Genomic DNA, 14,990 nt, shown 5'->3' with positions numbered 1-14,990 from the left:
TAATTCAAGTAGTTTTCATCCAATCTTCACCAAACTTGGTCAGAAGTTGTATCTAGATGATGTCTAGGTCAAGTTTGAATATGGGTCATGCCGGGTCAAAAACTAGGTCATGGGTTATCTTAATGCGTTTTAAACCTCACCATGTTGTCTACTCTCTAATTCAAGTAGTTTTCATCCAATCCTTACCAAACATGGTCACAAGTTTTATCTAAATGATCTCTAGGACAAGTTTGAATATGGGCCATTCCGGGCCTAAAACTAGGTCACGGGATTCATTAGTGCGTTTTTTAACATTCAGCATGTTGTCCGCTCTTTAATTCAAGTAGTTTACATCTGATCTTCACCAAACTTGGTCAGAAGTTTTATGGAGATGATCTTAAGGCCAAGTAAGAACATGGGCCTTTCTGGGTAAAAAAACTAGGTCAAGGGGTCACTTAGTGCGTTTTAAAAATTGAGCATGGTGTCCGCTGTTTTTTGTGAAGACGACATGCAAAATATTATGTGTCAATGCGGCATGTGGGGGTATTCGTCACGTCTGTTTCAAAGCTCTAGTTTTTTTTAAATAAATCTAAGCGGCGCAATAGAGGCCTTTGTGTTTCTGACAAACACATCTCTTGTTCAATAGGATAAACTACAACCATGCTAAAGGTTTTTGCCATTGTTATCTAGCAGTAATCACCATGTTCATGTGACCCGAACAGTTTGTTGGTGTCAGTAATGTATACCCTAGACATTCATCTTTGTGTCATATAATAAGCAAGGGTTGATGGATTGTCATATAATAAGCAAGGGTTGATGGATTGGTAGATGGTGGAAGTCAGGTATGCAATTGTAGAACATAGACAATTGGGTCCTGGTTACATGTAAATGTCATAGGCATCAATATATTTTTATGGTGCAGTTGGTACAATAAATCATTAGGTAAGGGTGGGTATATCAGGTCATAATAGAAGTGTACTGTGTGGTAGCCAGTCAAGCTCAGTTGTTAGAGCACTTGACGCCCTGTAAATAACCGTTTACCACTTAGATACGCACTTTGACATGTTTGTAGTCCCTCAGGAAATCTAATTGAATTTAAGACCTCTCATAATTGATTCAAGTTTTGAATACTTCATTTCCAATCCTAAGATTCTATTGAGTCGCAAACAACTTAAAATCATACTCCCATGCTGGTTGCATATAGCCATTGTTACCTTAACTGGAATGTCCCCCAGAAGAAAAATGAAAAATACAATAAAAGCTGAAAGTGTTGTCCCAGATTAGGCTGTCCTATCTGCACAGGCTAATCGGGAATGACACTTCATTTACATGTGTTTAACCCTGTTTTCCCAGAACCTGAGTTTGTTCTTAACCCTTTGCATGCTGGGAAATTTGTCGTCTGCTAAAATGTCGCCTGCTGAATTTGTAAAATAAGCATTTTCTTCATTTTTTTTTCAAAGAATACTATCAATATAGCAAACAGTTTGGATCCTGATGAGACGCCACGTTATGTGGCGTCTCATCTGGATCCAAACTGTTTGCAAAGGCCTTCACAATTCGGTTCCCGCACTGTAAGGGTTAAGCAGATAAATCTGCCTTTCAGTGGAAGCTTCAATGCGCCCAGTGTTTCCTTAAAAAAATTGATTTATTTAGGATACACTTCTGTTTAGTATCTTGAAGTATTGTTTTTGTCAGTATTTTGTTTTGCATAGTTTTATTAATGAATAACAAAGGTTATGGATGTATTTAAGAAGTTTTACAGTGTTATTAAATTGATATGTTATTTTGTTATTTAGCTTTATATATTTGAGATGTTTTTCTTTTTTTCGCTGTTCACAGGAATTTTAAATATTTGTACTTTGTTTGTTTGTTGCCTGTCTTAATAATTTGTTCTTGACAATATTTACAAAATGGTTCGTGTTTTATTTTGATTTATGTAATTTTTATTAATAACTTGTATAGGATTTTTGTTTGCTGATTTCTGCATGGAATATTACATTAATGTTTGCCATAATAAAGTCACAGAGTTATGGAAAAACTAACATTTAATTAATTTGACTTGTATTGATCACATTAGAAATGCATTTATTTCTAGTTCAATTTAATATTTTTCATAAATAATTATTCAATACAAATTTTTTATATAAATAAAATGATGTTTGCTAAAAAGATTGCCATGAGCTGTATGAAACAAATGTTTGGCTAGGTACACTGATAAGTATTCTTGTCTTTCGCAATAAACCCTTCTAACAATGAAGGTATGGCCTATCAGTATCTTCATGGTTTGACAGGCTTTTTCCTCGCCATTTTGGGAAAAAGTGCGATTTTGTAATTGTAAATTGTTACATGCGAAAAGTCCACTTATTTGGGAAAATTAAATTTAAGATAACTTTTTATAATTGTTCGAATCATAAGAACAAAATCATAGAAGTTTAAGTTATAATTTTACAATTTGTTAGATGTAATTAAACTTAAATTTACATAAAAGATCATAAGACACTTCTTTCCAAAAACATTATTTAAAAAATCCTTTTGGGGAGGGGGGGGAAGAAGAAAAATTTTCCATTGGGATTATTATTTTTTAAATTCGGTTCGGGAATGGGTTCGTTTATTTGACACATAGATATGCAAGGAGAAGGCCTGTTTGACACATAGATATGCAAGGAGAAGGCCTGTTTGATTGTGTTAAGTTGACGACAAACAAGCTGCTTATATTTACAAATATTGACAACATTTAAAAAATGGTAAAAATGGTGCCCAATATTTTTTAGTGAGACCCTTGATTCTTTGATCAAGACATCAAAATCTTTCATTTCCTTATTTGCACATTTTAACCCATACCATAAATGTTCAATCAAGTTCGTATCTTTTTGTGCAAATTTCTTTTCATCAAATTAATAGAACTGAACTGTAAGAACTGTCACATAAACTTGCATTTTAAGTTTATAACTGTTTTCTGTATAGATTCAGTACAATGTATGCATTTAATAATCAGCTGCACAAAACAGAGCAATTCTAACCACCACTTAATCTTACAATTTACAGTCACAGTAAAATCATTATTATTGGTGGGATTTTTATTTTTCATAAATAATTTGGGTTGACAAATTCACAAATTTAACACAAACCTATCGGAAAATGATGGAAACTAATTCCCTTCTCTTTTTTCCAAATCAGAAATTCATGATTGTATAAGTCCAAGTAAAAGTAATTTCATAAATAAACAATGACATTTCATTCTGACAAATATGAATGATTTTACAGTATGTAATAAATATTTGTGCACAGTTGCCCACTGTCACACAAATAGAACATAACCAGCCTAGAAAGATGACCCTTGTATGCAGAGCACGATGAAGTAAAAAATTACACATATAATATTTTAGCACACTTTCATTGCAAGTTATAGAGCACAAATATATGAGCTGTACTCTGTGAAAAGGGGGGTTTTTGCGTGTGCATAAAGTGTCATCCCAGATTAGCCTGTGCAGTCCACACAGGCTTATCAGGAACAACACTTTCCGCTTTTATGAGTGTCTTCTTATCAAAAATCCAGTTTGGACGTAAAGGGTTGTCCCTGATTAGCCTGTGTGGACCGCACAGGCTAATCTGGGAAGACACTTTATGCCCTTGCACAAGGCCCCATTTTCACAGATTGGGGTCTCAATGATGTTAATATGCACGTTAACTTTGCCACAAAACCATTACTGCCACGGCTTTTGCTCACCATTTTGGCAACATATTTAAGCATGTTGCTTTTATAATGACATCTAGGGTTAGCATGTTTAAGGCGTGGCCACTGGACTTGTATGGAAGACTTCTGGTACCTGATAATATTTCTGGAGTTTTTATTTTTCAATTATCATTGCTTTCTTGGTTCAATGCAAATTTTAAGCAAGATAATATATGCTAATATCAGTAAATACACTTAAGAAATGTTGGGGCCAGACTCAATGAGTTTGGTGGTAAATCTTCCAATAAATAAAAGAAATATTCTTCAGCACGCAAATGCATATTGGCGTGATGATCAAGGGAATTACACCATTTTAAGTTTCAATTCATTATAAAGCTTTTGTGTTAAATACATGTGTATTTGCATGTATTGTATGAATGTAAAGGCATGCTTTGAAAACATTTAATGGAACAAAAACCTTTGAAGAAATATACATGTATTGTGTTGTGCATTTTTTAGCTCAACTATTATATATGAAATATATATAGTGGAGCTATCCTACTCAACCTGGCGTCGGCGTTTCCGTTCCGTTAGCATAAGCGTGCAAATGTTAAAGTTTTCGTACTACCCCTATTATTTTCATTGTCCCTTGACATATTGCTTTCATATTTTGCATACTTGTTTACCAACATGACCCCAACCTATAAACAAGAGCAGACAACTCTATCAAGCATTTCGTCATAATTATGGCCCCTTTTCCACTTAGAATATGCAGCAAATGTTAAAGTTTGCGTACTACCCCAAATATTTTCAATGTCCCTTGACATATTGCTTTCATATTTTGCATACTTGTTTACCATCATGATCCCAACCTATAAACAAGAGCATACAACTGTATCAAGCATTTTGACATAATTATTGCCCCTTTTATGCTTAGAATATGCATATTATTGATAAATCTATGTTAAACTTTGCGTACTACCCCAAATATTTCCTATATCCTTTGACCTATTTCTTTTATAGTTTGCATACTTGTTTACAAACATGATCTCAACCTATAAACAAGAGCAGACCACTGTATCAAGCATTTTAACATAATTATGACCCCTTTTACACTTAGATAATTGAACATTTTGCTTAAATTGACATAACTTCTTTATTTATGATCACATTTTATTATTACTTTGACAAAACAACACTTACCTGAATACACTGCAACTCCAATATATCGCAGTTGAAGGAGTCCAAAGATCTTGACCGTGATATATCCGGCGCGCGATATAAATTGTCAGTTTATGTATGCATGTATATGTATACATTAGCATCATTATGCAATCTCAAAACACGCTATTTACCAACCTTATTCAGGTTTGTGTTATATCCATATGTCATTAATTGGTATAACACAAAACATTATTCCATAATTAAATTTGTAATCCGAAAAACATTGCTGAGTTTTATTGTTCAAGAAAGCATGCACAAATTAGACCCATGTACAAAATGATGTCATTCATTTCTCATGAAAAGCATGCACAGCATGGGGTTTAATAGTAGAGCTTTGTAACTAACTGATCTATATTGTATACTGTATCTAACGCACATAGATTGTTGAGATAGGTCAGTATTGACTTGTGACATTTACTGTTATAATTGTGTACACCTTCATGTGTGCACTGGTGCGTTTCGGCAGTTCAAAGCAAATTCAATAGAGAATTGTAACACCCGAAATGACCTGTCATGTTTGACAAATGGGTCTTTTGTTTATCGCAGTACACAGGTGTTAATGTGATGTACAATGTAAGCAAACAATCTGGTCAAAACTGGATTATGACTGTTGGATTAAAGTTGGTGAAAAAAGGGAAAAATACTTGCTTGAAACGGATTTTAATGCATCAAATTCTCAGATAAAAACATTTTATTTAAGGATTATGCTCGTCAGATTTTTGGGAGCCATAGCCGATTCGCGATATATTGGACAACGCGATATAACGGACCGTGATATATTGGAGTTGCAGTGTACCACAATGGATTCGACCCAAACAATACCGCAAGCCCCTACCCAGAATCCCTTCCCCCCCAGCCCCCCCCCCAAAAAATTTTTCTTTTTGTAAACATCATCTAATAAATTACCACACCCCACATTATACCCCCCTCTCACCCCCCCACCTCCCCCCTCCAATTTTTTTTATTTTTTTAACATCCTCTTATAAATTATCCCACCCCACATTATACCCCCCTCTCGCCCCCCTACCCCCCCCCCCCCCAAAAAAAAAAAAAAAATTGTTTTTCCTTTTTTATATTTTTGAAAGATCGTCTAATAAATGACCACACCCTACATTATACCCCCTCTTAACCCCCCCCCCAAAAAAAAAATAAAAAAAATTGTTGTCCTTTTTTTATTTTTGAAAGATCGTCTAATGAATTATTGATTATGAACAATTTCCCCATGATGGCTTTCCTTATACTGTCAAGCACTCAAATAGTCGAGCGGGCTGTCCTCTGACAGCTCATGTTCAGTTTTCAAGTTTAAAAATGCAGACTGATAAAAGGCTTAGTAGTTAAAGAAAATAAAGGTGTGCATTGTGAGAATTGGAATTTTTCAATACTGATTTATGTAATGGTGCTTTGTATTTGTAAAAAATACTGGTGGCAAGTATTGTCTGCGACTACATGAAAAGTCTCGAGTTAAACAGACTGACTTCACAATCCCTTATATGAAATATGGCAAGATGTATTTTTCATAAAATTAATCATATAGGACAACAAAATTAGATTATACCTTCTTCAAATGATGCCACTTGTAAGTGTTCTAGTTACATAACCCTTCCATGGTGTTTTTGGTTAAAAGAATTGTTCTATACCTTGTCTACACCTATAATAAAGAGTCCAAGGTGTAGGAAAACACATACAGTTGAGCAACTCTGTGCTTAGGTTTTCTTGTTATACTAATTATTCTGTATCCTTTTTCTACATCAAGATTTGAAGAGTCCCATGTGCAAGGAAGCACACTCTTTGCTCATAGCGGCTGAAATAGGATACAATTCAAATAAAAAATTGATCAAACCATTGTAGTTGACCAATATTTTAAGCTGAAATTTATCATTGAAAGAGGGACATGTGCTGACGATAAGCAAAAATAAATTGTAAGCCAATGAAGCTTATTTGTAGGTCCAACATTTAATATTGTTAATAGCTTAAGCTATACCTACATGTAATAATGATGGAAGGACTTGAGAGAGAATATATTATCTTAAGACTATCTTTTGTCTTCATGATAGTTGAGGCTATCTTATGTCATGATCATGGAGATTATTTGGGTTTGCTCTGCCATTCCCCAAATAAGCCAATGTCTCCAAATACAAAAATATGGCTCAATAAATTTTCGTTCAGCTACAAGATTTTCATCATAATCACCCATCAGATATTCAAAATAGTAAAAACTTGGATATAACTAGGTAAAAATTGGCTAAAGAAAACTTTAACCCAGCGGGAGCATTGATTATCTGCCTGTGTCTTATTGATCTCTAAGTAGTTGTCATATTGTCTTCTTGTTTGTTTAGAAAATATCCCATTTATTTCTTAAATGTGGAGACTATTATTCATTGCCTTCATGATAGTTAAGATTATTGCTCTCCTCTTCTTAATTTGTACACCATAATATTAGACACCCACTTGATTATAGTGATAATCTGTCCTTCCTATCTTGAATTATGGAGAGTAACTCTGCTTGCCCTTAAAATAGTGTAGATTATCTTACCATGTTGTCATGGTCACAGAGATGAGCAGAGCTCTGGGAAAACAAGGCTTGATGCATGTGTGTAAAGTGTCATCCCAGATTAATCGGGGACAACTTTTTCGGCTTTTAGGTTTTTTTTCATTTAAACGAGTCTCTTCTTAGCAAAAATCCAGTTAAGGCAAAAAGTGTCATCCCTAATGAGCCTGTCCAAAATGCACAGGCTAATTTGGGACATCACTTTACTAACATGCATTCAGACCCATTTCACTAGTGCTGCAACAATACGCCAAAAACCGTATTGCAATATATTGTCAGTTCAAAAACCCGTATTGCAATAAATCGCAATATATTGCTAACTCTCACCAAAATTATAACTTGCCAATTACCCGATAATCCCGTATATTCCAGTTTTAAAGCAAATTTTGGTAAATATTTACTATACCGGTAAATGTGCTCAAGAATAACACGAAACACAAACATTCGCTACTTTCCTTAAGTATCAAATACATTTAAGCATTTGTTACTATTTAAAGATGTGATGAAATAACGTCCAACCAGGACGTTGTTTCCACTGAACACGCTTAATTCAACTGACGTGATGTTCCCGTTTTTATACAACGCAAAATACACCCATACTTTCCATGCGACGTTCTACATGTCTGTATAATTTTCGCCTACTTTTTATTGAGACAAAGGATAAAGCACTTTTTATTTGACGCTATAATTTTTTATTGTCGCATTAGCATTAAAATTTTGAAGCGTATTTCCGAAATTTGGATTACAAATTTAATAATGCTCAATTCAAAATCGAACGAAACAGCTGTGCGCAATTAATTCAACGATAATCTGTTCAAAAGCATCGAACGAATGCTCCGATGTAATAACGCTACTCCGTATAATATACTTTTCAGAATGCTATTTTTACCAAAAATATTATTTACACTGCTTTGTTTTGTTTACCTTGTTATCAATATTTCGGATGGCTTTTCATGACGAAATGTGAATGAATTTTTGTAAAATTTTCGTACCGGTATGATGAAAATTGTATCGCAATACAATATGCGGATTGCGTATTGCGATATATACCGATATATCGGTATATTGTTGCAGCACTACATTTCACTAGGCTCAGTTAATCTCAAATTGTCTTCTTGATAGGAGAGGTTATGTGCCCTTGTCTGTTGTTCCAGGGGGACTCGTACAGCTACAAGGAGGCTATACTGCTGGCAGAGTACAGGTTAGACAACTCTGCAGCAGCCAGAGATGCACAACGCAAGGCTGACAAGGTAAGCTGCAATGGGGTTATGCTTTTTGATCATTTTCAGTCGATGATTTGTTTGTATACAATTGTAAATCACAAAGAACCTTTCCTGGGAAAAAGGAGCTTAATGCATGTGTGTAAAAATCAGCATGTGCAGACTGCACAAGCTGATCAGGGGTTACTTGTTATGCCCCCGGATCTAATGATCAGGAGTAAATTGTTTTTGGCCTGTCTGTCTGTCTGTGATTGTATGTGTCTATCTGTCATTGTATGTGTCCCAAAACTAAAACCTTGGTCATATGTTTTGCAATATTGATGATAGCAACTTGATAGTTGGCATGCATATGTAGGGGGACATTAGGGGGCATTGTGTTTCTGACAAACACATATATTGTTCCTCCTAAATTTATTTTTCCTTTGAAAGAGATTGCCTTTAATGGAACAATTCCATAAAAGCAGAAAAGTGTGTCCCTGATTAGCCTGTGTGGACTGTTTAGACAAATCTGGTATGTATATTAAAGATCATGCATTAAGTCCAGTCTTCCCAGGATGTGGAAAAAGTGTGAGTTGTTTCACTGACCTCTGTTGAACTGATATACGGTTAAAATGGTTTAAAATAATCAAACATACCAAGCAGTTTACATCCTTTAACAACCCTGACTGTTTAAAGATGAAAAGCCGAGGGCCCATTTTCAGCAACCCATTCATTCTTAGACTTAAGTCTACAAACATAGTATATTCTTTAAACTGTTCTGTACTAAAACTAGGAACTTTATTAACACCTATAATTATATAATTGTTTATTTGGAACAATATGTTGACAATACACGCACCATTTTTGCCTGTATATATGAAAACTTATAAGTATTTTTATGTCCCCCACCACTATACTTCTAGCCCTCTATAATACCTGGCATTGTGATTCAGTGGAACTGCATGTTTCAAATGGTGACATTGTGTTTTGGTGGAACTGCATTTTTCAAATGGTGACATTTTGATTCAGTGGAACTGCACGTTTCAAATGATGACATTGTGTTTCAGTGGAACTGCACGTTTCAAATGGTGAAGCTGGACGACTCCATGGCCATCACCTTCCTTGCCAAAACAGACGACCTCAAAAACAAGTGGATTGATGCAATAAACCTGGCATTGTAAGTATACTTTTACAGAATTATTAAATAAATTACACATTGTTCGTATAAAATTACCAATTTATGCAGTGCATCTTGCATTACTACTATAAACTTACAGAATTATGCATTGCTAGTATTAAACAACCAATTTATACAATACACTAGTGTTGATAATATAACGACTTCAAAAACAAGAGAAATGAGGCAATAGATGATTCTGTTTATTGATGGTTTCTCATGTTTGCTGATGGTTTCTCATGTTTGTTGACGGTTGGTCATGTTTGCTGATGGTTTCTCATGTTTGTTGCTGGTTCCTCATGTTTGCTGATGGTTTCTCCTGTTTGCTGATGGTTTCTCATGTTTGCTGATGGTTTCTCCTGTTTGTTGATGGTTTCTCATGTTTGATGATGGTTTCTCATGTTTGTTTATGGTTCCTCATGTTTGCTGATGGTTTCACATGTTTGTTGATGGTTTCTAACGTTTGCTAATGTTTAATGTTTTTTGATGGTTTCTTATGTTTGCTGATGGTTTCTCATGTTTGCTGATGGTTTGCAGAGACAATACTCAGCCAGCTGCTGGCAAGGACTGGATAATGACCACCTTCACTGAGCCCAAAACCTGTGATATCTGTGGAAAACTCCTCAGGGGGGTCTTCTTTCAAGGCTACAAAAACCCACGTAAGTTTGTACATATTGAGCCGCATTCTGGGATAATGGCGTTTAAAGCATTTTCGTAAGGAATTACTGATTGGTGCAATTAATTATATGTTGGTGTTTTGTGTATAAATGAGCCATGTTCCAGGAAAACTGGGCTTATTGCATATACGTGAAGTGTCATCCCAGATTACGAAAAACAGAGTAGGCAGAAAGTGTTGTCCCTGATAAGCCTGTGCAAACTGCACAGGCTTATCTGGTATGACCCTTTAGGCACATGCCTTTAGCTCTGTTTTTCTATGAGCAAGGCTAGTTTTTCTTGCTATGCATAACGGTTATCTTATAAAGAACTATTTAACAGATACAACTAGATGGGTAAGGTTGTAAAAGTAAACATGCTTCATTTCAAAATTTTCTGTTTTGTTTATAACATAAGGTATAGTGTCATGCCGATCTCATTGCAGATATAACATGCAAACATTATCCTTACATTCACCTTCATGTATGAATATATTTGTTAATTTCATCAAATTTCCTGGTTGGCTGTTGCAATTAGATTGCATATAAAGTATATAGAGCAAACTTTCCACAAAATTTGCGGGTTTACTGAATGTAAAATCTTCATAACTTTCTTTTTTATAAAGATATTATTTTTTTTAAAGATTAATGCTTGTTAGAGTTCATAGAATAAAATGAAGTAAAGGCCATAAAAAAATAGTTTTACAAATTTGATTAGGGTTGCTAAAATTACGGTCACGATGAAGATAATTATGTTGTTTCTGTACTGGACTCTAGCATAGACAAAATTATTTTTAAAATGGGATCATTAAACTTCATTTACATTAACTCCGAAAAAACTATTAAAATCAGTCAAGTGCATGTTATGCTTGTTGATCTCCTTATATATGGGTTAATGTTTGCAAGATGTTGGTTTGTATAAAGGTGTATGAAAACCATGCACTGTTCTGTTTTCAGAAAACACCATGTGTGTACACAAGGAATGCATAGGGAAGCAAAAGCCACAAACTCAAGAAGGTATGCATGATGAGAATTGCCTTACGCATGCTTTGTCACCATTTTCGGAACACGGCTGTGTCCATTTGGATTGAGAAAATTGCGTTGCTTTGACATTAACTGTGAAATTGGTGTTGTGTTTTACTGACGAATACTTGAACTTTGAAAATAACAGTGTTTTCATTATTATATGTACTTATAGCTTAAACTTATAGACCTGAATAGGGAAGTGTCTTAAATGATGCAATTATTTAAAAAAAAGAGAAACCTTTCAGTGGGAATTTTAGCGGATAGGTAATATTTTGACTTTGTCAGTCTGTTTCATTAACCCTTTATTTCTGTGTATCAATTAATAATTTATAAGTAGTTGTGTACAGAGTTTCGCGTTGCAAGTTTGGGTAATGATAAAATGTGCATTTATTGTGTTCTGCAAACCCATCACAGGTACAAATGGTTTACAAATGATTTGAAAAAATCATTAAGAAAAGTCACAACCCTTCTAACACCTTTTCTTTTAGTTCTGCTCCCATCCATAAACAAAATTAATTTGGCGGTGGATATCATTTCATTGAAATTTGCTTGTTTTCCTTTAGTTTCCGTGCAAGGGGAAAAGATGCGTGCCACTGTGTCCTACTTTGGCAACCCCAAGCCAGGGGCAGGGCGTATTGTTCTGCAGTTCAGCGAAGGGGACATGATCGGGGTGACCAGACGAGAAGGTGACTGGCTGGAAGGGGTATTGGGCAACGCCAAGGGTTGGTTCCCGCAGCAATTAGTGGAACCAGTCAGGGTGAGTAAGCTGTACTGTGTGTTAACCAATCTTAAACAGTTTATCAAAAAATAAATTTATGATTAATAAATTGCTATGTTTCAACCATGTTGTAAAATTGTGTGAAGATACATGTTGTGTTATTTTATTAATTTTTTATGTTAACCCTTTGCATGCTGGGAAATTTGTTGTCTGCTGAAATGTCGTCTGCTGAATTTGTAAAATAAGCATTTTCTTCATTTTTTTCAAAGAATACTATCAGAATAGCAAACAGTTTGGATTCAGATGAGACGCCACGTTCAGTGGCGTCTCATCTGGATCCAAACTGTTTGCAAAGGCCTTTAAAATTCGGTTCCCGCACTGAAAGGGTTAATATAAAGAGGAAGATTTTGTATTGCACAAAATTGAGTAACATATGTTTTCTTGTGTTTGAAATTGTTAACATAATGATGCATCACTGCGTATTATTTAGTCAGCATAATTATCACCAATACATGTGTAAAGGTATATACTGGAAAAGCCATGGGCGTCTGTCTGTCCATCCCACTGTCTGCAGTAGATTAAAACTTGTCTCGAGACATTCTCCTTCAATTTTCAGCATGCAACGATCAAACGTGCAGACATTGCGCGATCCTCATCACATGAAGTTGCTGAAAAAATTATGCCCCTTTTTTATGTAATTATTTTATAACTAAATGCCCTTTGTTCTATTTTTTTATTCAATAAATAATTCATTTACAACTTGAAACTTAATAAGTACATCTAATTTGGGTTAAGTGTAGTGCTTAAGAACCTATACTCTTAATCCAATATTTAAACAGTTATTGCCCTTTGCTCATTTTTTACTTCAATTCAGGAGCATATTTCAAACATATAAAACAGGTATCAACTTGAAACAAAATATTGTTTCTATCTCATTAAGAGTTTGTGAAAGTTCACAAGAGCCATAACTGTTGCTTCCATATTGTTAGAGATATTACCCTTTGTTAGTTTTTATACTTAATTTTTGTTTAGAGAATATGTTGACAATTTTAAGAGATATTATCTTCAAACTTCATATGAAGGTTTTATATAGATTTCATGAGGGGAAATGCAGTGCATTAGAACCATACCTCCTGAGTTCATAATTACACAGTTATTGCCCAGCTGAATGTTCATACTGAACAGTTGTATCTTGACTTTATTATACTTTATACATAGGAAGCTTTAAATCTTGGGAAACCAGGTCTTAAAGCTGAATTGCTGATCCCCTGAGATAACATAGCATGCGGGGGTTATTTCACATGCGCCTTTGACAGTTCTAGTTTTATTGGCTGAGTGATTTATCATTGCATAATCATTGTAAGTGAAAAATGTTAAAAGAAACATTTTTTAAAAATCATGCAGACGAGTATAAATGATTTGACAGCAATTATGTTCAATCTGTTTCTTCAGCTTTTCTAGGTGAAATTGCAGTTTACATCAAATTGAAGCCATTTACAATGTTTTTTAGGATGTGACAAGAAGTATGAATCAACTTATTTTTAAACCATGTTCATCAGTTTCTATGTATTACATATAATGTGTGTGTCAATGCCAGCTTTTGTAGTTCAGGCTTCATATTTTGCCCGTTTTAAAAACTAAAATATTACATACGACCTGCAGTGTCATGTTAAAACGGATCTTAAGCCATATTTTGCCAGCATAGCTCCTGATCTTTGCATGCAGCCTTGTCAGGAGCTGCGCTGTCCATTATGATGCCACGCAAGGATTTGTGGTTTCATAAGCCGACGGGGTAGCTCCTGACCAGACTGCCTGGGCTGGCCTAGAGATTGGTTTGCCACATATGGAATAAGACCCATTTTTACAAGACACCGTTCATACTATATTTGATAACTTGGACAGAAGAGGCCAGCCAGACCACCCTACGAGGAGGCTCAGATAGCTGCCCCTGGTCGCGTGAAAATAGGTGGCAAACCAAGTCCTCAGTCCAATGTTGACCTCACTGGGTACCCCTGGTAGGTCAGAGTGTATGATATATGTTGACTGGGTACCCCTGGTAGGTCAGCATGTATGGTATCTGTTGACTGTATACTCATGGTAGGTCAGAGTGTATGAAATATGTTGACTGGTTACCCCTGATTGGTCATAGTGTATGAAATCTGTTGACTGTATACCCCTGGTAGGTCAGAGTGTATGATATATGTTAATTGGTTACTCCTGGTAGGTCAAGAGTGTATGAAATATGTTGATTGGTTACCCCTGATGGGTCAAAGTGTATGATGTATGTTGACTATTCACCCCTGATAAGTCAGAGTGTATGATATATGTTAACTGCATGGTTACCCCTGATAGGTCAGAGTGTATTATATAGGTTGAATGGTTACCTCTGGTAGTTCAGAGTGTATGATATATGTTGACTGGTAATCACTGATAGGTCAGAGTGTATGATATATGTTGACTATTCAGTGTTCACCCCTGATAGGTCAGAGTGTTTAAAATATGATAACTGCCAGGGTTACCCCTTATACACTACGTCTAGCGCGATTTCTGCCATCCACCACACTCCCACCGTGGACAATTTTTCGTGAGCGTGGAAAATCACCGAGATCTGAAGGTATTTCCATCATGATAGATCGCGTCGACAGTGGCTGAACAATGCGGGCCTTAGCGGGAAATCGATCTCACGGTGGACCACCACGATCGCGGTGGACCACCGCGGCCTTGGTGGTTCGCGGTGAAATACAGGTTAACGTGAATGAACATGTATATTTCGATATTGCAGACCGTATAATT

At 35.5% G+C, this 14,990-nt stretch overlaps 1 protein-coding gene across 4 annotated transcripts in view; it reads left to right on the top strand.

Moving 5' to 3' along the window:
* The window catches only part of LOC127838439 (guanine nucleotide exchange factor VAV2-like), a 141,060-nt gene that overhangs the window by 91,751 nt on the left and 34,319 nt on the right, over window positions 1–14,990 (top strand). For 3 of the 4 annotated variants that reach the window (XM_052366222.1, XM_052366221.1, XM_052366220.1), the window contains 5 exons: window positions 8,579–8,674; window positions 9,691–9,800; window positions 10,338–10,459; window positions 11,411–11,470; window positions 12,043–12,236. In XM_052366222.1, coding sequence (XP_052222182.1) covers window positions 8,579–8,674; window positions 9,691–9,800; window positions 10,338–10,459; window positions 11,411–11,470; window positions 12,043–12,236 — 582 coding nt within the window. Of the gene's footprint in view, window positions 1–8,578; window positions 8,675–9,690; window positions 9,801–10,337; window positions 10,460–11,410; window positions 11,471–12,042; window positions 12,237–14,099; window positions 14,213–14,990 lie in introns of all 4 variants that reach the window. The other variant, XM_052366223.1, reaches the window with a different exon arrangement.

This window comes from Dreissena polymorpha, chromosome 7 (genome assembly GCF_020536995.1).
Source record: "Dreissena polymorpha isolate Duluth1 chromosome 7, UMN_Dpol_1.0, whole genome shotgun sequence".
Lineage (NCBI taxonomy): Eukaryota > Metazoa > Mollusca > Bivalvia > Myida > Dreissenidae > Dreissena > Dreissena polymorpha.
The sequence above is the reverse complement of the archived record's forward strand: the minus strand, read 5'-3'. Positions and strand labels throughout refer to the sequence as shown.